General features: G+C 33.9%; 1 protein-coding gene across 5 annotated transcripts in view; it reads left to right on the forward strand.

Annotated features, from left to right (window-relative positions):
• Positions 1 to 24,432, forward strand: part of CEP290 (centrosomal protein 290) — a 50,775-nt gene that overhangs the window by 12,927 nt on the left and 13,416 nt on the right. For 4 of the 5 annotated variants that reach the window (XM_071552118.1, XM_071552119.1, XM_071552121.1 and 1 more), the window contains exons 19-41: positions 186 to 270; positions 969 to 1,111; positions 1,705 to 1,869; positions 2,813 to 2,962; positions 3,973 to 4,088; positions 5,521 to 5,623; positions 7,991 to 8,221; positions 9,580 to 9,753; positions 11,094 to 11,205; positions 12,011 to 12,216; positions 14,987 to 15,138; positions 16,110 to 16,221; positions 16,963 to 17,418; positions 18,457 to 18,621; positions 18,844 to 18,951; positions 19,039 to 19,173; positions 19,808 to 20,071; positions 20,830 to 20,937; positions 21,517 to 21,707; positions 22,444 to 22,657; positions 22,845 to 22,982; positions 23,073 to 23,294; positions 23,845 to 23,961. In XM_071552118.1, coding sequence (XP_071408219.1) covers positions 186 to 270; positions 969 to 1,111; positions 1,705 to 1,869; positions 2,813 to 2,962; positions 3,973 to 4,088; positions 5,521 to 5,623; positions 7,991 to 8,221; positions 9,580 to 9,753; positions 11,094 to 11,205; positions 12,011 to 12,216; positions 14,987 to 15,138; positions 16,110 to 16,221; positions 16,963 to 17,418; positions 18,457 to 18,621; positions 18,844 to 18,951; positions 19,039 to 19,173; positions 19,808 to 20,071; positions 20,830 to 20,937; positions 21,517 to 21,707; positions 22,444 to 22,657; positions 22,845 to 22,982; positions 23,073 to 23,294; positions 23,845 to 23,961 — 3,867 coding nt within the window. The remainder of the gene's footprint in view (positions 1 to 185; positions 271 to 968; positions 1,112 to 1,704; positions 1,870 to 2,812; positions 2,963 to 3,972; positions 4,089 to 5,520; positions 5,624 to 7,990; positions 8,222 to 9,579; positions 9,754 to 11,093; positions 11,206 to 12,010; positions 12,217 to 14,986; positions 15,139 to 16,109; positions 16,222 to 16,962; positions 17,419 to 18,456; positions 18,622 to 18,843; positions 18,952 to 19,038; positions 19,174 to 19,807; positions 20,072 to 20,829; positions 20,938 to 21,516; positions 21,708 to 22,443; positions 22,658 to 22,844; positions 22,983 to 23,072; positions 23,295 to 23,844; positions 23,962 to 24,432) is intronic. The other variant, XM_071552120.1, reaches the window with a different exon arrangement.

A 24,432-nucleotide genomic window follows, 5' to 3' on the forward strand; every position in this document is an offset into this window, starting at 1 on the left:
ACAGAGTATATATAGACAATATTTTCAAGCATTTATTGTCATAAGTCACAAGCCTTTATTGTCACAAGTCTTCTAGGAAATATTACAAATTATTCATTTTCAGATTATTAAAAGCAGCTAATAATGAAAATTCTAATACTAAAATTTATAAATTACAGGTTTTGAGTCTTTGTTTTTTATTATAGAATGAGTATCTTGCAACTGAATTAAGTGAGAGAGAGAGAGATTTGGAGAAGAACAGGACTGTAATAGCAAAATTTCAATCTAAATGTAAGTTGCAACCTGTTGTAGAACTAGGGAATATTATCAGGTACCTGTAGATAGTTTACTTCTTTAGTTGTTCTGTTTCTGTAATTATGATGATAAATTTCTGGCTTTTTAAAAAAACTTAGTGTTTATGTTAATGCATATCTTTGTGTTCGTGTGTATATACATTTATATAGTGTTGCTAAATTAATGATAGTAGATGAAACATAGTTTATTCATACTAAATGCATTCAAATAGGACGTTTCATGTGTTTCCTTCTTGGTTCAGACCTTGAGAGTCCTTGATAGCCACATGATTTAAATGGTCTTTTTTCTCAGTCTGCAGAAGGAATTCAGGCAATTCCTATGTTCTTCACACCCAAACATTTCCAAGATAGCCATGTTTCAGGATTTATGAAAGTCAGACAGGCTACTAAAGAAGTTTAAAAAGTGGAAGGAAACATTGAAGACTGGAAGGTTCATTAAAGTCAGTTGTGTTCCCATGAAACATTTAATTCTGTTTTTGTTAGTATTTCACCAGTAAAATACACTGTCCAGATATTCCTAGCAGCTCTGATTTTAATTTTCTAATTGGTTATTTCTATGTATCTATAATATGAACAGTCCTTTAATTTATGAAATCAGCAAGTATCATGATGAAATGTCCTAGGAAATGTTAACTCATTTTTTCCCCCATAACACATTTATAATTTTTATTACAGTAAAAGAGATATCAGAAGAGAATAAACAGCTTGAACAAGGAATGAAAGAAATATTGCAAGCTGTCAAAGAAATGCAGAAGGATCCTAGTGTGAAGGGAGGAGAAACAGCCTTAATAATACCCAGTCTGGATCGTTTAGTTCATGTAAGTTTGCTTTCTAAAGTGTTCTTTAGCTTTATAGGATTTACAGGGTATTCTTTTCCTCTTCAGTTATTGTGCTATTTTTTAATTTAATAGTAGTTTCCTTACATATAAATATATATGTTCTCTGAGTTGCAAGTAAGAGTAGAGAGTGTGATTCCTTTTTAGCAATGCAAATTAAAAATAAAAAGGAGAAGAAATTGCCAATAAAACTAAAAAAAAGAATAAACCTAACTTCAACTGGATAGTATAAAACTATCTTGTGTCAAATTTGTTGTCACAGTCATAAAGCTCAGATAAAAGTTAATTTATATGTCTTTTATCACTATGGGACTGGCAGGAAATGGGTTTTAAAAATTCTTTATTCAAACATCTTTCCAAAAATTACATTTTTTACAGGAAAGTTTAACCATTTAATCCCAGTCTATGGCAACTATACCATCAGGAAACTGATAAGTAGGTTTTAGAATGCTAAGATGTCATGCCTTTTGCTAATTTCATGTAGTCTAAACTTCAGGACTCCAGTTTTCTATGAAAGAATTAAAGCTTTTCTGTACGTTTTCTCTATTCTGTTAATTAAATGTTTACTGCATTAGGCAATGGAGTCAAAGAATTCACAAGGAATCTTTGATGCGAGTGTGCACTTGAAAGCTCAGGTTGACCAGCTTACAGGACGAAATGAGGAATTAAGACAGGAGCTAAAGGAGACTCAGAAGGAGGCAACAAGTTTGTCTAATCAGCTGGCAAATGCAAATGAAAAGGTATATTTATTATTTTATATAATTTATTTTGTTCTTCAAAAGTGGCTGCTCTGATAATTTAGAACAAAACTACACAATGTGCAAGAAACTGAATTTAGCTTATGTAAACAGCGTAAGTGTACAAATCTTGCTGAAATTTATGTATTGGATCTATCAATTCACCCATTTTAAGTTCAGATCTTACTCTTCTTAATGTTACTTTATTCTTGGAATATTGTAACATGTTATACATTAAGCATTCCTCCCCTTTTTGGGGAGAACTGTGCACAGAAAAGGTCACAGATCTATTTCTTTAAAAAAGCTAGGAGACTTGCATTGGTTATTTATAAATAAGTAACAGAGATTAAGTGTTTGAAATGATGACTCATTCTCTAAGAGGCTGTATCTTGTTTTAAGTTGTACAATTCGTTTTGTGGAATGCCTCTTCCGAGGGCAGGAATGAGGAATGAAATACTATCCTAAAGAAGGCAGGTTTAAGTTTGCCTTTTATAACAGCTTTGGTGATGCAAAAATATTTTTCAGAAACTAATATTTTAGAATAGTGTTTTATACACTGTTAGAGAATCAGAGAGCTCTTAAGTTAAATGAAAATGCAAAGATTTGCTTGGAATAAGCTATCAAATAACTACTGCAATAATTCTTTCCAAAACATGTAAAAGGAGTAGAAATGCACTGTGTTCTAAACAATTTGGAATAAAGCTATAGTGGTATTTTTAGTTGCCCTGATTGCTGTAGTTATTTGATAAATTTGGGTAAAGGTACTATGCATATAATGACTTTTGGAATCAAAAGGTAATTTTAGGAGTTTTAAAATACTTAAGAATATAAGTAGAAGTCAATTAGATTTCTAATAACAACTGATGTAGTACAGGAAAAAATATATTTTCCATTTTGTTAAATCAAATAGCAAGAGTTGCTTTATGTTTTTTTATTCTTTCTTTAGATTGCACAACTGAAAAATGAAATTTGCCTACTACATCAGTCAGAAGGTGCCAATATTGTCTTCCAAACAGTGAATCTTCCAGAAGGAATGGTTCCTTCAAGTGTTAATACAATTAATTCTCTGAATGAATATTTAATACGTCTTATACAGGTAACTCGTATGTTCCTTAATATCAAAAATATTTATAACCTAGCTAATTCCTCCAAAATCTAGCACCATGTCTTGTATGGACATGAAAGAACTCTCCAGAATTATTTTAACATTCTAGCATCCAGTAAGCTCTTTGGGCTATTCTGTTATTTTAAAGCGGTATATATTTTGCTGTGCTGTAAACTAGAATAGTTTATTAAAATAGTTAATTAAATTTTTGACAACAATTCAGATTTTTGTTTTTTAAATCAGAATTTTCATCTAAATATTTGCCCACTCTTCTTTCTACTTATGTAGTTTCACTCTTTCTATGAGGAATTCTCTTACTGCTTTCTGAATTCCACACCTGAGTCTACATGTGCAAATCCTGCTTGAACAGTTTTTCCCTATAGAGAAAACGCCTCTATTGATTTGCTGTGTGAATTTTCATGCTATTATTTGCCAAAGCAACCATTGTAAAAAGAGGCATAAATACATTAAAGCAAAAGGCAATGATTTCTGTGGAAAGCATAGCAGACAGGCACATAGTAATGAAGAACTGACTCTTTCAGCATAGGAGTAAAAAAAGTTAACTTCTTATTTAATTACTTTTTCCTGTCTTTGATCACTTTTTATTTTTTTTAATTAGAGAATATTTTTTCAACTCTATATGATCCTAAAGTAGATGAGTATTTGGGAGCATGAGAAGAAAATGTTACTTTCCAGTTAGACATTCAGTTTCTATTTTTTGTGGGCTAGAAACAGGTCATGGCGTTTTGAACATTGAGGGTTGTAACCCAGACTGCAATTGTGCACCATTTCACACCTCTTAATATCAATGCCAAAGCTCATGGACTTTTTTCCATCTGTTGCTTCTAAAGAAAATACTCATTTTATAGCTTTAGTTCACACAGTTAGTGACACAAGCATCTATCATTAAAACACAAAGGACTGTCATTTTGATTGAATTAATCCTTTCCTGTTTAAAGCCTATTTTAATAATTTCTGTATTTTTATTTGGAAATTACTAGGAACTGGAAAACAAAGAAAAGTTACTAAAACAATTAGAAGATGCAGTAGAGGACTATAAGCGAAAATTTGCAATAATCCGTCATCAACAAGGCTTGTTGTATAAAGAATATCAAAGGTATTGATCTCTTTTCTGAATTATGAAAATTCAATTATTGAAATATTTAACAATTTTGCAGTAAGATTTGCTGCTGTGTTTAAGTAGTTCTTTGATTAAAATAATAAATGCTGCTGCTAAAATATGTGGACTCCACATATTTTCTTTAGTCCTGTGAAGATTCAGAAAACTCTGACAAAACCATTTTCTTCTGGACTCTTCTGATGTTGCATATTTTCTCATGAGAATTTAATTGTGCTTTCTGCACCTGGTATCTTGCCTTTTATTAGAACCTAGTATGATGGACTCTCCAGTGTCATTTTCTTTGCTTTCAAGTTTGGCTTCTAACAATTTTTCTGAGAGGGGGAAAAAGCCCCTATGCTATTCAAATACAGTCAGAGATCATTGAAAATTTGAGGTTGTCAGGACCTTGTGGTTGGTTTTCTTTCAGACTTTTAGTTCTTTTATATGCTTCGGGAAATCTAAATTCTATAGAATTCTTCCAATGGTCAAAAAAAGAAAAGGATTTTCATCTGTTAGGAGCATAAGAATAAATATGGTGATTTGAATTTTTCAGTTAACAAACTGAGAGTTGAGTTTTCTCTGTCTTTAGTTTGGAATGAGCAATCACTGGATGGCTTTTGGAATAAGGTGTTTAATCTTTTAGTGTCTTTTTTTTGTTCGTTGAATCAGTTAAGATTTCCAGATAATGTTATGTCTGTTTCAGGCATTAAAGCTATAGCTTTTTTATTGAAAGCTGCAATGCACTCATTTACTAACTAGATTAACTGTCTCCAGTGGCAGGGATAAGATGATGATTCCAGGCCCCCTTTCTAAAACTTTTACAGATTGAAGTTATGGTAGGGATGAGATTCCTTGACTTGGCGTCCCAGAGTGTCACTTTCAGAGAATTTTCTTCTCCTCCATTTTATTATTATGGAAGAAATTATCAATGTCTTCTTTGAAGAGAAAATACAAGTTCTGAAACACCCTTAGTTATTTGTATGGCATATTTTATGCTAGTTTATAGAAACTTCCTTATTAGATGTGTATGAACAGTTCATAGTCTTTTTTTGTTTCCAAATAAATAAATAAAAATGGATAGAGGATAGTAGTTTGGGCCAAAGGGAAGCTACATCTTTTTATATTTTGGTTTCTTTTCCAATAAAATAACAAAACAAGGGTGGGAATTTATGTACTCTATGCATCTGAAGTAAAATGAATGTAATAGAAGGAAGGATTTGCAGGCAGAAAAGAATGAAAGTAAAGCATCTCTATCTCTGCATTGTAATACACATTTGAAGAAGTAAGACACTGAAGAGTTATTTTCATCACTAAACCAGCTGCAGCCTAAACAGGATATTTGCAATATTTCAGGGTTGCTGTTAATGTTACAGTTTTAAAAATCATCATGTTTCTCCTCATAATAAATGAAAATTCATTACTGTTTTAGTCAGAAGGAAAGCTGGCAGAAAGAATCAGAAGATATTAAAGAGGAAATGAAAAAACTAGAAGAGCAAAAGGAACAGGATGCTACAAAAATAAAGGCTTATTCTGTAAGTAATTTTATTGCTTTCATTTTTCAAAATTATTTTAGAATATAGAAGAGAGGTTTTAATACAATAGTGTAATTTTTTAGATGGGGCAAATATTGCAGGGAAAAGTGGTTGCCAGGACATACCCATTTTCCTGATCCTGCAAGTTCCCTGTGAACACACAGCTCTTGTATGTGCTCCAGGGTGCTGAATACATATGGGGGTGCTATGGTGTTGCATATGCCCATTGGTGTTCCTGCAGTGTGCTGATCCATGCACCAGTGAGAAATCACCCCAGCAGGTCACCTCACACACCCAAGGTGTGGGCCCCTAATTATAGCACTTAGTACCTCCAGACTATTAGCTGCAGTGCTGAGGGGTGGTGTCCAGCAGGGAGGAAGCACTCACATCTGTGCAGGAGATACAGGACGTGGGGAAACTCCTGAGGCTGAACTAGGTTATGAGTTCTGCATTATAACACTCTCTGCCCCTGCTGTTAGAAGTTTTCATGCTGCTTTTATAGTAACTTTTAAGCTGAGTACTTCTTTATTTCATGTCTCTTATGGTTACTGTTCAGTCTGGTTCATGGTGATCTTTAAGATTATCAGTTTTGAGCAAATGCCTTCTCAGGTATTGTGTTCACACACACTGTTTACACTCACATGGCTCTCTTAACTGCGGTTGTTACCCAGGCTGTTTGATGGGGAGTAGTGCAAACAAGGTGTTGGAAAGCACATCAATTTATACTAAGAGTTAGGATTATTACTTTGAATTGCATCTTATTTATATATAATTATCAATGTCTATGAATCAAGGAAAAACAGGAAACAGAATTCATCTTTCTATTTTGATTTACTTTCATCAAGTCTGAATTCAGTCTTACATTAAAACTGAAAAATATTTGTGCTACTTAAAGGTTCCTGGAATTGATGCAGATGTCTAATCACATACTTCAGTTTTAGACAGTTACAGGTGTGTTTGGGCACCAAACATTGCAAAATATAACCGAAGACATATGAGCAACACATATCCTTTTAGAGAAGCAGACGCAGGGCAAGGATTTCACAAGGTGCTGAAAGGAACTGGATGTTTAAACAGCTGAGTTCTGAAAATTTTCTTCTGCCAAAGAACTGTATTGGTGTGTGGTCCTGCTTATAATCATGTTCATGAATGTAACTGATTTGTAAAATATTTATATCCTGAGGCACTTAATTCTAAATATATTTCCAGAGAATTGAAATTGCTTTGCAGATGTTTCTGTTGTATGTCTAAAAAACGAGAGAGAGACAGACAGAGAGTGCCATCTTACTGAACTAGTTCAGTATCTTGTTCTGCATTTTCAGAGTCACAGGAAGAGATTGTAGCAGAATTAAGATATTTCTGGCATTTTTTTATATATATCTCTAAAATGTAATGCAGTTTAATTATTTTAGCAGTGCTATAAAAGTATTGATGAGATATTTTTAAGAAATTACCATTTCTCAATTGCTTTTGATTCCAGAGACATACCTATCCAAACATAAGTAATATGTACTATTATTTAGCATTATTTTTGTTAGTATGTAATTTTTTTTAGAAGATTAATGTTTTTAGATTAAAAATTTCTCCAAAATTAGTTCACTGTGAGTGGTCAAAGAAAATGTGATGCTTACTTTTGAAATTTAAGAAAAAACAGGCTTCTTCATCAGAAAAGCTTCAGACTGCCAGGACCCTGCATTTTTTTATAGCTACCTGTTCATTTGTATTTGTTAAGCTCATAGGAATCTGGGGATTTACAGCTCCAATTTCTGCTACCTGTTTCCTTGGCCAGTTGACGTGTGCGATGGCAAAGCTAAAGCTCATGTGGCACCTGTGACCTGAGTTGCCAGTTTCCTGTCCCCACCACTGCCCCTCCTCAGACTGATGCATGCATGCAAACACATGTGTGTGCACACAGGCATTTCTATAGGAGGAATCCTGTGGTTACATTGCAAATTTTACAGGTTTGGTCCTCAAAGTATTATTAGAGTTTGTGTAGAACCACAGGAATTTTCCCCATAGATTCTAGCAAATAGAGGAAGACTGGGGACAGTCAATGCAGAGAACTATTGTTCTAAATTATGAAAATATCAGCATTAACTAAAATTCCAATTAGTCAGTCAAATGTATTTAGTTTCTGTTCCTCAGAAACTAATGGTTTTGAAGATTCAGTTTTTTTATTTTGATAGAATGTTGTATGTTTATTCATGTCTGGAATGTGTGTATATGTTTTATTAGCAAAAAGAAATAATTTCAGACAGATAAATGGAATTGTTCCACCTAGATTAAAAAAATACAAGAAAGTTTGTCTATGTAGTTTTGTTTTACCATATTTCTGTACAAGGTTCTTGTTAAAAAAATGTTTTACAGAATTTACTCGATGCTCTTCAGCTGGATCCTGATGAAACAAAAAAAGTACTTGCAGAAAATAATAGAAAAATAACTGTTTTAAGAGTTAATGAAAAATCACTAACAAGGCAGTGTACCACTTTACTTGAAATGGAATGGCATCTTAGAAAAGAAAATGAGAAACTAAAGGGTGAAATAACACATATGGAGACTGCAGTCATAGGAAAGATTGGAAACTTGCAACGATTCAAGGTATAGTTAATAGTAGTAGCACATGTTTTTATTTTTACAGTTGGGCAATAAATACAGTTTGTTTTCAAATGAGTTAGTACTGGTTTCTTGAATGCATTACCCAAAATCTTGGTAAATGCTGTTATAAATCTCATCAAAACATTCTTTCTATTTAAAAAGCATAGTAACCCAGACCCACAAGAAGTGGGCCCATGGGAATCTAATGAGGTTTAACAAGAGCAAGTGCAAGGTGCCGCACTTGGGTCAAGGCAACCCCCAGTATCCATCCAGGCTCAGGGATGAACAGATTGAGAACAACTCTGCTGAAAACAACTTGGGGGTTCTGCTCAATGAGAGGCTGGACATGAGCCAGCATTGTGCACCTGGAGCCCAGAAAGCCACTTATGTCCCGGGCTGCATCAAAAACAGCATGGCAGCAGACTGGGGGAGGTGATTATGTCCCTCTAGTCTGCTCTGGTGAGACCCCACCTGCAGTGCTGCATCCAGCTCTGGGGTCCCCAGCACAGGAAGAATATTGATCACTTGGAGCGAGTCCAGAGCAGGTCATCAAGTTGATTAGAGGGATGGAGCACCTCTCCTATGAGGAAAAGCTGAGAGCATTAGGATTGTTCAGTCTGGAAAAGAGAAGGCTTCTGGGTGGCCTATTGGCTGCCTTCCAGTACCTGAAGGGAGCCTACAGGAAAGATGGAGAGGGACTATTTACAGGGACATGCAGCAACAGGACAAGGAGGAATGGCTTCAAACTGAAAGAGGGCAGGTTTAGATTAGATGTTAGGAAGGAATTTGTTACTGCAAGGGTAGTGAAGTACTGGAAATCACTTCCCAAAGGAGTTGTGGATTCCCCATCCATGGAAGTGTTCAAGGTCAGGTTGGATGAGGCTCTGAGCAACCTCGTCTAGTGTAAGTTATCACTGCCCATGGCAGGGGTGTTGAAATTAATGATCTTAGAGGTCTCTTCCAACCCAAGCCATTCTATGATCATCATACCAATACTGTTGGTTTTCCCATTCTGAGGTTTCTTCAACAAGTTTTTTTTGTTGAAAGTGTCATATGAAACCAAATCTTACTTTTGGCCTTTCAAGTTGCCAGAGCCTTTATTAACTGTTTTATAAAATATGTTTTCACAGTGCCTTATCATTGAGAGGCAACTATTGATAAAATTACCCAGTGAATTGGAATACCGGAGCAATTTTGTCCATGTTTATTGCAGGCAATTTTTAAAGATGAGGAGCAATTTAGGAAAATAAACAGATGTGTAAAGCTTTCTATAAGTAGCATTCTTTTTACGTGGAGTAATTTAATATCTCAAGATGTAGCTGATCCATTTTAGTAACCCATTGTGTTGATTATTTTCATAGGAAATGGCTACCTTTAAGATTGCTGCTCTGCAAAAAGTGCTGGATGGTAGTGTGCCATTGTCTGAGCTAGAAGTGGCTAATAAGCAGTACAATGCATTAACTGCTAAATATAGAGATATGTTACAAAAAGATAATCTGCTCGTCCAACGGACAACAAACATGGAACACATGGAGGTAATGTTTTGTGTTATGTTTGAACCCTAAGGGAAACACCTTACTATACATTTATTTTGCTTTGTTTTTTGTTCTCCCTTAATAGAAAGATAAAACAAGAGTTCCATCAATAAAACTGCTGGTTAGAGCAGTTTCATAGTATGAGATGTGTGAGCCTGTCTGACTGTTGCTACTGAATTTTAGTTTGCTATCCTGGTATTCTTCAGTGGATTAACAAACATACAGAGTTCTAAATTTTCAAGACATAAAAGCATTTTGAATAATTGTTTTGGTTCTTTGGGTTTTGTTGTTTTTTGTTTGCTTTTTAAATTAGGCTTTGGGTATAGTCACTCAGAAATTATTTTTAGTTCTTTGACTACTAAAACATGGCTGGCAGAAGGAATATTTGCTGTTATTTTCAGTTTTAGAGGTCACAAGGAAAGTAGAACGAATGTAAACACTTGCAAAGCTTTCTCTCAGAGTATATACTCTTACAAACTCCCAGTTTTCACAGGAATGAAATGTTCAGTTCAAAAAAAGAGTAAAGCTTTAGAATTTTACTTCCACAGGAAAAAATATTATAAGCAAAGATTGCTTACAATGTGTTTGCAAAATGTTGTGGGGACTGCAAATATTTAACTCTCCCTTTGAACTTTTATTCTGAAGTAGAAGTTTCTTTTCATGAGCTGTGAAGTTGGCTTCACTACCTTTCACATTTCATGGGTAGTAAAGAATGAATGATCCCTTGTCTGTTTTATGGAATTTTGTGTGTATGAAAACTTGCATTGCCTATTTCAGCAATTTCACAGAGCTAGACTAAAAATGTGTTTAGAAAACTAAAGATTGAAAATTAATATTATTAATTTGTTTTACTGATTAATGTGGAAATTTGTGTTTCTGTTTGGAGGACTGAAGGAACATTTACAAAACTAATGTTTGGCATCAAATTAGATGCCTAAAAAAAGTGTATGATGTCTCCAATATGTATTTGTGGGCAAGATGAAGTATCCTGTGTGGGATGAAATATGCTCCAGAAGTACTTCTTTTTTTCCCCACTGATAGTGAAGTGCTTAGTATGACAAACAAAGATTTCTTCATGTAATTCTAGACACTGTAGGAATCACAGTCAGTAGTAATAAATATTCATGATATTACTAGTTGATAGTAAGATAGAACACAGAGAGCAAAGACTAACATTGTTACACTTAGAAGGAAACTTATGCTCTTCTGTTGTCTTATATGTAGTTTATGGGTTGTACATAGGTAAAATCTGTTAATCTGAAAGATTTCACAAATACTAAACATGAAATCTGCTACAATTAAATAGTTTGCTGTTTTGTTGCAACTTTTCTGTTATACAGCATGAAAATGAATCCTTGAAAGCACAGATAAATTCATTGAATAAGGAACTGGAGATCACAAAAGAGAAACTTCACACTGTAGAACAGGCTTGGGAACAGATGACTAAACTGGGCAAGTATGAAAGTTATATTGCAACATTAAAAACCAAATGGTATATACTGTATAAAACTAATACTAAAATGTTTTAAAATTGATGTGTTTTAAAATAACTAAAATAAAAAATCAAAACTATTTTTTATGTTTTGATAACAGTTTTAATTTTTTGTTGATTTCTTTTTCTTGTTCAAATGTTCCATTTTACCATCTATTTAACTAAAACCACATTTAGTATTTTCCTCTGGAAATTCTGGCACTTTGACTTCTCTTAGAGTGGTCAATGTAGGATTTAAAAGTTTTTAAAGCAACATCACCTCAATTTTTTTCTTAATATGTTCTAACTTGATTGTCAGTCAGTACTTCAGAAGTCATCAAGAAAGGAATTTTTTTTCCCTTGGTTTGGTGCTCTGTAACAAAGCATTTTTTCTATATAGCTGAGGCTTCTTTATATAGCTTATCTTCCCATTATTTAAGAACTCATTCACATCTGTTTATTTTACAGATTTTATATTAAATTTCCTGAAGATTTAGCTGATTTAAGGATAAAGTGAAAGACTACATTGCGAATAGTTATCAGTTTTGGTAACTGTGGTTGCAGATATATGCATTTATAAATTACGGTAGTATTTTTATTCACATTAGATACTTTTCAAACATGTAATATGGAAAAATAGCCATGCCACCAGTTGAAAAAAGTAATGCAGGTGATATGAATAAGTTTGTCTGACACAGCAAAACTCATGTTCAGTTTCATGGTGGAAATAATTTTCATTGTTGGATCAGCTTGTGTATTCCCTAATTTAAATATTTTTTCTTGTAGGGGATGATGGTGCCATGGACAAGGCCACAAAAGCAATAACCAACAGTGAGATTTTGTCCATTTCTAAGAAAATCACAATGTTGGAAATGAAGGAACTAAATGAAAGACAGAGAGCAGAACATTCACAACGAATGTATGAACATTTGAGAAATACTGTAAAGCAAATAGAAGAGCGTAATTTTGAGTTGGAATCAAAATTTGCTGAGGTAAATCTGTTGAGATTTAACATCAGGCAAATTTTTGAGCTTTTCAAGTATAGCTGCCTTTAAGAGCTGCAATTTTGCATGCACCGAACATTGGTAAAAATATAACTAATTAATTTGTCAGGAGTTTATTTTAAACATCGATTAATTTCTGTAAAACACGTGAATATCATCCCAACAGATAGTTTAATCCACAGACTGCTAGAAAAATGTCTGTTCTTGACCTGTTATTTCTTCTGTCGAATTCATATAATCTATTTTCTACTAATTTTTCCTTATAATTACCAATTATTCAAAAAAAGCATTAGAACTTTGCATCCCTTGTGCAAACAATAGTGCCAAGATTGTGTTGCAGACTGGCTATCTCCCATATAACATGCAAAAAATTGTCTATAGTACAGGAATAGATGTCACGTGCCATTGAAGCTGATGATCCTTAGTATTCCTGACCTATCACTCTTAATCTTGTTAGGTTTTTTTGGTTCCCACTATTCATATTTGAAATTTTTTATATAAATTCATTTTTTAATAGTGGGAAGCTTTATTATAGTTTCTAGTCTAAATTTATTTATAGGAGTTGTACATATTTGTTCTTGTGCCGTTTTTGGTCTATAATTTAAATGCAAGGGAAGAAAAAGAATGATCATGTTGTCACAGAGACCTTGACAAATTAGGACTGGGCAATCACCAGCCATATGAAGTTCAACAACGGACAGTGCTGGATTCTGCATCTGGCATGGGGCAACCCTGGATGTTTGTACAGACTGGGGAATGAGATGCTGGAAAGCAGTGCCATGGAAAGGGACCTGGGGGTCCTGGTGGATGGCAAGTTGAACATGAGTCAGCAGTGCCCTGGCAGCCAGGAGGAGCAACCACATCCTGGGGTGCATCAGGCACAGCATCACTAGCCAGTCAAGGGAGGGGATTGTCGCACTCTGCTCTGCACTGGGGCAGCCTCACCTTGAATACTGTGTACAGTTCTGGGCACCACAATATAACAAAGATAATAAGCTATTAGAAAGTGTCCAAAGGAGGGAAGTGAAGATGGTGAAGGGCCTTGAGGGGAAGCAGTTTGAGGAGCGACTGAGGGCACTTTGCCTGTTCAGCCTGGAGAAGAGGAGACTGAGGGAGACCTCATTGGATTTACAACTTCCTTGTGAGGGGAAGGGTAGAGGCAGGCACTGATCTCTTCTCTGTGGTGACCAGTGACAGGATTCAAGGGAGTGGCAGGAAGCTGTGGTAAGGGGGGTTTAGGTTGGATATTAGGAAAAGGTTTTTCATTCAGGGGGTGGCTGGGCACTGGAACAGGCTCCCCAGGGAAGTGGTCAAAGCACTAAGTGGGGACGGTTCAAGATGATACTCTCAGGCACAGGGTGTGACTCTTGGGGATGGTCTTGTGCAAGGGTAAGGGTTGGACTCAGGTCTTGGGTTTTCTTTCAAATTTAGCACATTCTGTGATTCTGTGAATGTTGGTAAATTGTATTCATTCCCCCTCCTTGTCCTTTGCTAGAGTTTAGCCTAGCTATTTTAGATTGCTGTTATGTGACTCTCCATTTCTCTCTTGTTTTAGTAGTGTTTGTTACACTGTTTTGATTTAAATTAATCTGGGAGATGAAGTAACTGAAAGTGTATAAAGCTATTTAGCAGCAGTGGTTTTTTTGTTTCATAAGAATCACTTCAGGTGATGCTCCCTAGTGTCACATTTTTCTTTTTCTCCTTTGCATATATTATTTGCCGTGTGATATTTTTAGGTCTGCTAGTCTTCTTTCATTCTGAGTTGTTGAACTACTAATGCCACAGTTTTTTCTTACTAGTACCTCTGCATCTCTTTTTGCCTCATTTCTGTAGCTTCAGGACATACATTTTCTGTTTCATATACCCCTTTTTCCAGTGCCTCCTAATCTGGTATAATTGGGGGTTTTTTTGAGACAGAGAGATAACAAGATTGTGCTAAAGTAATTAATGAAATTTTTTAATTATATCAGTTTAAGAACTGATAACTAGAAGTCTACTATACATATTTTTAACTCATAAATCCACTTAAACATGACTGTCAGTTTTCCAAACAGTACTGTCTCAGATGTTTGAAGTGCAGATAATGAGACACCCCATGCTTTTTTTTTTTGTTTATTTAGGAAATTAGTTACTTTATAAAGAGGTGGTGTCAGATTAATGTGCCACAACTGTATATACTAAATTAAGTCCTGGAACTTCTCTATGTTGTTTAAACCTTTTCAGATTATCTATTTTATTGCTCTTTGATTTGGATTGAAACATTGATTACTCAGTATTTAATAACTCAAAAAATCAGGCTTCTTGAATGAAAATCACTCAATAAAGAGAATTCTTTTTAGAAAGAACAAAAGAACAATATTCTTATAAGCTGTATTTGTGTTACCAATCCCAATATACTGGGTAGTAAATATCAATGTAAGTAAGACTCTTTATTTTCTGAAGTGTTTATAGCCATTTTAGTTTTTTATTTTTCTTTAAGTGCAAGTTATTCCAGTAGTGGTTATGAGAAAATTCACTAATAAAAATTGTATTTACTTAAAATCCTTTTCTGCACCAAATTGTGTTTCTGTTCCTATGTGTATGCAATATTGCAAACAAAAAGATGTTTAAGCAGAGCGGAAATGAAATTGAGTTTTGAACACAATGTCAACACAGCTGAAAAAGAAAGAATACTTTTGGCACTTGTTTTTCTTTGCAGAGTTCACAGTAGTTGTGTGCTTAGGGATACCATTCTGTTTGTTTCTGGTTTTATTTTAAGCTCACCAAAATCAATCTTGAGGCACAGAAAGTGGAACAGGAATTAAGAGATGAACTGTCAAAGAGTGTAAGTAAGGCGGTAAGTGATGCAGATCGACGACAAATCATGGACCTAGAGAAGCGGGAGATGGAGCTCAAGATTGAAGTATCAAAGTAAGTGCTGAAGTAACACATTTTCAATGTGGTATGTTTGGCAACGTGGAAATATAGCCTATATTAGTCTTATGTAATACACTGCTTATATATCACTAACATAATTTTCAATGCCTCTTTTGGCATTTATATGTGCCAAATTTAGTACTGGAAATGAAGCATTTAATCCCTCACTATAAAAAAAGCAATTTGTTTCATTTTAATTTGAGTGTGGAATTAAGTGTTGACCTGGATAGACAAGGGTAAGTGTGCAATTATAGTAGTGTTTTTAAACTAGTTAATGAAGGTTCATTTTGTTTCTGTGCCACAACTTCCCTTATATGTATGAAAACCTTATACAACTAATTAGAAAGCAGTTCTTACTTTCAAAGACTCATAGATGTATCAGAGATTAAACTGCAGTAGGAGAGAGGTTTGCCATTTCCTTAGAAAAGATTAACTTCACATAAATTGAAAAAACTGAGCTTTTTAGGTATGGACATTTGTCTTTGAGTAATTAATAAAATACTGTTATATTCCTAAACCAGCCAAGTCTGTGGGGATATTTGCAGGGATTTTTGACACTGAAAATAAGTGATTAGACTTAGGGAATCAGAGAAGGGAACTGAGAATGACACTTTTTGAACATTCAGAAGATTTTGAGTATATCCTGAAGTGGGAGAGAAATAGAGGACAGAAGTGCTTAGTTCAGGTGAAACACATGGCATTGTTTTCCTGGCGAAGGTCTCCGCTAGTCAACTTCAATATAACTTACAGAAACATGTCCTGTGAAAAAGTGAAAAGGCTATACAGAAGAGGAATTTTTCTTAATAAGAACTTGAGTAGTAGATAAGAGTATGCTGAAAAGAATGAAATCCAAATGTTTTGCTATCAGGAAACATGCAAAGTATGTTTTCTTAGGATCTTGTAGAAAAATTTAAAATGTTGTTCAGTGGTTTCAAGTGGCACAATACTCTTGTTTTCCCTGCAAGGTTAAGAGAACTGTCTGATGTAGCAAAAACGCAAGTTGAAGCTCTGAAGGCACGCCAGCAATACAGAGATAAAGAAGTGGAATCTCTTAGAATGCAAATTTTAGATTATCAGGTAAAATTCAACCTTTATTAACACTGCAGAATGATTTATTGTTTCCCTGGAGAAAGAGGAAATTAAGTGATTTTGCAATGACTTAGAAAATTGCAAAAGTATTGCAGAAGGATCTCCACAAGCTGGTCCTTGTAGTGGCCATACGCTTTCAAGAGTTCTATATTACATAAATTATTTCCTTCTCTGTTTATTCCATTTCTAGCTGGGTGGTTATTACAGATCCTAAGCTTTTTTCCATGCCATCTAGGTAATATTTATGCCTGTATGATTAATAGTTCATGGTCAGTATTTAAATATAATGTCAGCAAAGTTTCATCATTTTTCAGAAGACAAGAAATTACTTGTAAATATTGAAGATTTGCAGTGGCTTTGTTATTAGCTGAAACAATTCATTGTTATTTGGCTTCATGTTCTGGAATAGTTTGAGTCCTTAAATCCAACACTTGTGTCAGGTTGTAGTTACCATATTTTCTAAGTTAAGGTATACGTTCTTCCTCAGTTTCTTGGTATTTTGGAAAGAGAGTTTTTAAGATCAGTATCTGAAGAAGTGTCCTTCTAAAATGTGGCTGTAGAAACAGTAGTGGAGAAGTAAAAAGTGTTAGAGGCTAATTCTTGCTCTTCTCTGTAGAATAAAATACATGCAATATATAAAATAAAAAATAGCTTGTTTATATTTACATAGAAACTGCGCTAGCATATTTAAAATGAAAAATAAATTTGTTCTACAAATTTTGTTCTTAGGCACAGTCAGATGAAAAAGCAGTTATTGCAAAACTGCATCAAGATATCATAGCCCTTCAAGGTAGTGAATCTGTTGCTCTAGGCAAATTGGAGACACTTAGATTGAAACTACAGAAGATGGAGATCCATAATCTACGTTTAGAGCAGAAGCTTGACGAGAGAGATCAAGCCTTGTATTTTGCCCGACTGGAAGGAAGAAATAGAGCCAAACATCTGCAACAGACAGTTCAGTCTTTGAGGCGACAGTTCAGTGGTGCTCTGCCTTTAGCACAGCAAGAAAAATTCTCTAAAACAATGATTCAGCTACAGAATGACAAACTGAAGATCCTGGAAGAAGTTCAGCATGCCCAGCAGGAACGTCGAAATGCAGAAGACAGAGCATTAGAGCTAGAGTTAAAACTGAACAGTTTAGAAGAATTAGTAAGTGCATTGAAGGATACAAGAGGAGCTCAAAAGGTTTGTGATGTTGCAACTTCGAATAGCTTTGTTCATCTGACCTGCATTTAAATTACATTTCAGTTTTACTTGTTCTCTAAATGTCTGTTTTAATGTAGAACCTAATGATTTCAAAATACACTCTTAGAATATGACAGCTATCATTTTGTGTTTTCCGTAAAAGTCAGCACAGTTAGATTTGCTAATTATCTTTTCTGCCTAATTAAGTCACATAGGAACTAGAAGCTAACTAGGAATGCAGTTACAATGCATTTAATTAAATTATGAATTTAATTGAATAATAAATGAAATTAAAATAAACATAGAGTAGCATTCTGAAGATCTGTTCCATGAGCTTGCATTGAAATCTTCAATGCAAATCCATTCTTTTTAAATAAATCCAGGGGCGATAGTTTAGGCAGCATGGTCAGGAATATTACTATAATCATGTAATTATGCTTACTCATATCTATTGTAAACAATGTTGCCCTGAAATTTGAATAAGGCTTTCTCACTTCTCTTCAAGATCACTGTGTATTATACAACATGATTATATCTGTTATGACTAAAGTTGTCTGCATGTAAGCAATCAATGACTGTAATGCTTTAGATGTGTTTTAAGTCAGTTTTCAAATATTTTTCTAGTGTATTTTGATATAAATATGTCTGTTATTCTTTGTGCATTTTTTAATAAATACAGTTTTTAATGGTTTTGAAAATCTTTTGCTCTTTTAGAAAAGACAGACTTCTTGCATGTCTTTTTTGTTCAATCTGGACAGGTGCATAGGGTATAACTTAAGTAATTTGAAAATTGTTTGCAGAGCACTTTTGTCAGTGTAGAAGAAACCTGTTGCCTCCTCAGTTTACTGCTGCACTTATCAGTCATTCCTCTTGCAGTTTCATAGTCTGGCTGTCCTTGCTCAAGAAAAGTGAAGAAGCTTAAAAAAGCAGAATGTCTGTCTTCCTGATGGTTTGATAAGGGCCATACTGCCTCAGAGTGAAGCTGCACCTAGTTGGCTTGTGGTAGATTATAATACACTGTATTTTATTTATTGCTAGGTAATTGAATGGCATATGAAGATGGAGGAACTCCATCTGCAGGAACTTAAACTCAATCGAGAATTAGTCAAGCAAAAGGAAGAGGTGAAGTATTTGCGTAATGTAATTTCTGAATATGAATGTACAATCAATAATCTGGAGGAAGAAATTGTACAGCAGAACAAGGTATGTTACTTCTGCATGCTGTTAGAAAAACAGCCTATTCCTTATTTTACTAAGTGATTTGCCTACTAACTTTTCAACATAGATGTTTATATTATGGGTTCATAATTCTTTTTAATAGCATAGTTTAGTATTTTACTTTTTGGTAACTCTTCTATTGAAGTTGGTTATAAAATTCCCATTGCCTTCAATAAATAAACTGCCTTTATCAAACATATGTTACAGTTTCATGAAGAAAGGCAAATGGCTTGGGACCAGAGGGAAGTAGAACTGCAGCGCCAATTAGACCTGTATGATCATCAACAAAATGAAATACTTAGCACAGCTTTAAAGGTACATGCACTGAATTAACTAAAACTAGACTCATAAGCATGTTTTTCAGAGCTGTCAGATGACATGAATATGAATGTTTCTGTGCAGGTAGAAGAGGCTACAGGCTCAGTTCCAGACCCTAGTTTGCCAATCACACAACAACTTGAGTTGGCTGTAAGAGAGATTCAGGAGCATATTCGAACAATCCTGGAAACTAGGGCAACCTGCAGGTCACTGGAGGAGGTAATTAAATGTATAAATTACCATATAAAGTGAAAAAGTTTGTATTTTTATGCCCTTTACTTTTTTTCCTATAATAAATATCCTTTTTCACATGTCACTTAGATTTCATGCAGAGAAAATGTAAATAATATAATCACACCATGAATAAAATACTTCTTCCATTGGAACAAATTATTGAGAATTTTCCAGTGTTTTTATTCATTCATTTAGGAGGGTAAAATGCTCTTGCTTCACAAAATTCAGTTGGCAACATCTACTTAAATTTAGCAAGTATTATTAAATTTAACAAGTAGCACCTCAAAATACTTTTATCTTGGGTTAGTAAGTTGCTATTCTGCTACAGAAGATACTTTGTGGTTCTAAAGAAAGTTGTAAACCACCTGCATCTCAGTTTGGTAGCACATAATTAGCTGCTTTAAGTGTCTTGTGCCAAGCAAATAGTACATAAAGACATGTAACTATATTCTGGGATGTTTTTACATCTAATAGTAATCCTATACAGACAGAATCCTGTGCAAAGCATTTTGTGTTTATAAATCCATTTAGAAAAATCTTTTCTGATGCCTTTCATAAAAAGTAAGATCTTTTTTCAGTGTTTGAATTCTGGAAATGCAACAATTGCCTTTTGTTGTAGAAATTGAAAGAAAAGGAAACTGCTCTGTGGAAAGCTGAACAAAATGTTTTATCAAGAGACAAAGTTATAAATGAACTAAGGCTTCGATTACCTGCATCATCAGGAGAGAAAATAATGGGTGAATTAGCCAAAGGAGAAGAGGATCCAGAGCACCATCATGCCATTAAAATTGCTCATCAAACCATTGCAAATATGCAAGCAAGATTAAATCAAAAGGAGGAAGTGTTAAAAAAATACCAGCATATGCTTGCTAAAGCAAGAGAGGTAGTTAAACTTTTTGCACAAAGTTTATTTAATTTTTAAGTTGTTCTAGTTGATTTTTTTTTCCTCTTTGCTAGTGAAATTTAAGAACAGTTTCTGAACTCATGTGTAATCAGAGACATTATTTAATGTGGAAAGTTCATGTCGAATTTTTAGCTTCTTGTGATAGAAGGCTTGTTTGATCAAGAGGTTGGGTATGTGATGTTGGTCTAGAAATTAAAGTAAGTGTGACCAGAGGAAAACTAAAATTCTGCTTGTATATTTCTATGGTATTTTTGAGTACTTGCAACAGCAATTTCAGGACTGCATCTGGTAGTCAATTTGGGAGATACATTTATGGAAAATATACTTCTTAAAGCATATATTTCTTATACTTCTTAAAAAATGTTTTAAATTAAAGCCTTTTTTAAAGCATAAACAGTGTATCTAAGCTTACTTTATATTATTTAAGTATAAATAATATTCTTTTTATATATATATATATATATACATAAAACATATTTTAAAATATAAAAATTTTGTTTCAGAGGTACTTCAAGGCTAAACATGCATTGTTTTTAGTGTATTTGGATCAGGAGCACATTTCCAAGCAGACTTTCTATCATCTTCACTTGTGTTTTGGTTAACATGCATAGCAATTTCTTCAATCTCTGGAGTAATATTGAGCAATAAATTAATAAACAACTTGAAAGCACTGTAGTTCATGACTTTCTGTGATAATTTGCATCCAGTAGAGTTGTACTTTTATTTTCAACTAACAGGAACAAGAGGAAATAGCAAAGAAGCATGAGGAAGACCTAAGACTTCTGCACCAGAAGTTAGATTTGCACACTGACAACTCTCTTAATAAATTCAAAGAGACTGCTTTGGTGAGTTATGTGTATTTGTGGGATTAGTGAAGTTGTTCCTATATTCTTTAATTTGTTGGTGAAAAGAACAGTTCTGCAGTCAAAAGTAAGTAATAATTGATGACAGGCAAAATAAATGGGTGATTGATACAGTTATTGTATTGTTCTTGAGAGAACTCGCATGAGATGATTAGAAGTCACGTGTAAGAAACCAAAGTTACCACCTCAGTATATATGCACATTTTTCATGTCATCCTAATTTATGGAGACTTCTGGGAAAGCAAGTTATATTTGTTTTCTATTCATCTCATTCAATCTATAGTTATATTAAACTAATCCATTCCAATACAAAATTTCTCTCTACACTTTATGATAAGGTGAAACCTGCCTTTAATAGGTTCTTCTGCTGATCATTAGATGGAAAGCTCTTTTCAAGTGTGAGTGGTTTCTCTGTGGACTAAGGATCACATCTTGGTAAATAAATTATGTTAGCTATTAATGCTTCAGTATATTTAGGATTGAGTTAAAAATGCAACAGTAATGCCTATCTTTTATTTAAAGCTTAAAATGTTTATTACATGCATTTGTTCTGTTTTACAGGAGTTAGGGAAAAAGACTTCTTTATCACTTTCCAATAGCAAGTATTTTCACCACTTAGAGCAAACTGTAGCAGAACAGGATAATTCTCTTGCTTCACTTGTTGGAAAATTAAAGAAAACATCATCTGATTTGGAGAAACAAAAACAAATTACTATAATGAAAACCAATGAGTTTGAGACTATCAGAGCCCGGTAAGTTTTCAGAGTATTGATATAAGTTGAAAGTGGAGTGAATCAAGTCAACTATGTATTGCTGCTACAGGACTGGTCTATCAAATTGAATGTGTTTTCACTGAATTTAGGATTTAGCTAAAAAAACTAACTCAAAAGCATTAGTATGCTTGGTAATTGTAAGTTCATTTTAATCTGTGGCCCTTCACTGAGGGTAATACAGAAAAACTGTCTTAGAAAAATGCCTCTTAGTTTTTAGCTTTGTGCCATTCAGTGAAAAAAGAAGAAGAAAGTACTCAAGGAATCTTGGTAAGAAAGTTATCTTTCAGTTACTGTATTACTTCCTGGCTTGTCTTTTGACATCGTTTTTCTTTCCTCAGTACATCCATTTGGGTTTGCTGTTGACCAAGTATAAACTCATGAAAATTTAACTTATGTTTAAAAGGAGGAAAGTATGATGATTTTTTTACCTCTAAGGGACAGGAATGAGAATGAACAGTGCTCTAATCTCCTTTTTCTGACCTTCTTGAATAATTTTCTTATTAAACGGAGCCGCCTTTGTTGAGTCAATATTTTTTTGCTGTTTCCAAATCTAAGTGTCATTTGCTTTAATAATAATAATAATAATAATAATAATAATAATAATAATAATAATAATGAAAAATAATGAAAAATACAACATTGTGTCCTTTCATTCATTTAGAGTTTGCTAGTTTGATTATTGCAGTGTACCCTATTAATGCTTATTTTTTATTAGGCTTCAGGAAAAGCACACAGTTGATGTGGAACAAATAAAAGTTGAAGCCAATGAATTGAGGAATATTTTATTGCAGAAGGAGAAGGAGTTAGCAAATGTAAAAGCTGAACTAGAGGTCCAAAAAGAAGCAAATAATAGAGCACCCACAGCAACACTGAAAAACCAGGTGGAGCAGCTGAAGAGCCAGTTAGCCATAAAAGAGAACCAGCACAAAGTTAGTCAACAAAAATTAATCTCCATGCCACTTAAGTGTTTAATGTTTCCTAATGCTTAAGAATTATTTGTATAGTTGAGCAGGAGATAGAATATAATTTCATAATATACTATAGTGAAATATAATTGCCTTTTCTTGTTTTGTAGCAGCATCTTCACTTAAAAAAAATCAAATTAATTGTTTTCAGGCTTTGAGTAAAGCACTTCTGGAACTCCGAGCCGAAATGACTGCTAATGCTGAACAGCAAATTATTTCTGCTGCATCACAAAAAGAGGCATATATGAATGTCCAAGAGATTGTTGACAGACAAACAAAGGGGCTTATGGTGAGTACTAGGTAGCATCATTGTATTGCTTTGTTGTATTGTTGATAACCCTGATTTGAAGGCTTTGCTGGTTTGTTTGTTTTCTTCTAGACACAGATAGAAGAATTGAATAATCAGATTACAAAACTTACAGATAACCTTAAAATAAGTAAAACCAAGGAAACTTCTCTGTCTGATGAAAGGGATGAGTTGAACCAAGAACTTCAGAGGAAACAAAAAGCATTTGCTAAAATATTGAGGGAAAAAAATGAAATGGAAAAAAAAAATGAGGAACTGAAGAACCGTATTAGGAGACTAAGCAGTAGCATTCAGGTAGAAGTGATTTTTCAAACTGTTTGATGTTGGGCCAGTTTCTGCATAGATGTGCTGGTTTTGGGGAGAAAGATTAAGGATTTTTTGTCAAGCATCGAGACTTAACTTGATTTAAAAATCTGTTTTTCCTCATCTGATGGATTACATGTAAATTACAAGCTTTTGTTGCCTCAGCTAAAAAAAAAGACTTGCTTGAAATACATTTGAAAAAGTCTGAGGAGCTGAATTACCACTTTCAAAGCTTCTTGGAAAAAGGGGAATTTTGTTATTGTCCTAGCTGTCCTTATTTCCTATTTTAGAAGAAAAGTGAATGATTTACAGAAGAATCATCTTAACTATTTTTAAAAAGTTAGCTGGCTGCTGCTGATTATTCAGTTCAGAGTGCAAAGTTACATTCCGATACTATAATACTTTAAAGATAATTTTTAAAAGACGGAGGTTCTAAACTAGTTCTACCAACTTGGAATTAAAATCCTTATATTTGACGTGAGAAAAAAATGTAGGTAGTAATCAGTAAACTTGAAGTTTGTAAAAATTTTTAATTTTTCAGACCAAAGCTGATGAACAAAATCTGATGGATGCACTTCAGAAAAAAATTAAGAAGTTGGAAAGTGAACTTGAGAAGAAGTGTGAAGAAACTGAAAAAAAAAGTGCAAGTGAAGACAAGGTATGTGATATTTATATCATATGTTGAAAGAGATCATCAGCCAGACTTGACGAGGAGAAAAGCAGTTTCATGGCTGCAACTTCATGTTTCTCATGGTCTTTGTTACTGCTCTTGTTACTTAGTACTGGTATATTGTTTTCCTGGCCTTTTTTAGAGACCCATTAGAAATCTTAGAAAATTAAGATTTTATAGGTAGTAGTGAAATTGATTACAAAAGTGCTGTCAAATGTGCTTCTATGAAGTCAATGCAATGGTAAAAACACAAAGTACTTAGAAGCAAAAGGGTGAATCCTAAAAGGGATGATATCTCTGTAAGTTATTATTCTTCTCAGTAGTGATCTCCACATACAAGAGGTTCTGAACAATTATGTTAATTTACCAGTTGTTTGGTTTGGTTTTTTACTTCTTTCTACTTCAGTAAGTAATTAGTGGCTTCTCATACTAATCATAAAGTATGCTGGAATATTATAG

This window comes from Pithys albifrons, chromosome 3, assembly GCF_047495875.1.
Source record: "Pithys albifrons albifrons isolate INPA30051 chromosome 3, PitAlb_v1, whole genome shotgun sequence".
Taxonomy (NCBI): Eukaryota; Metazoa; Chordata; class Aves; order Passeriformes; family Thamnophilidae; genus Pithys; species Pithys albifrons.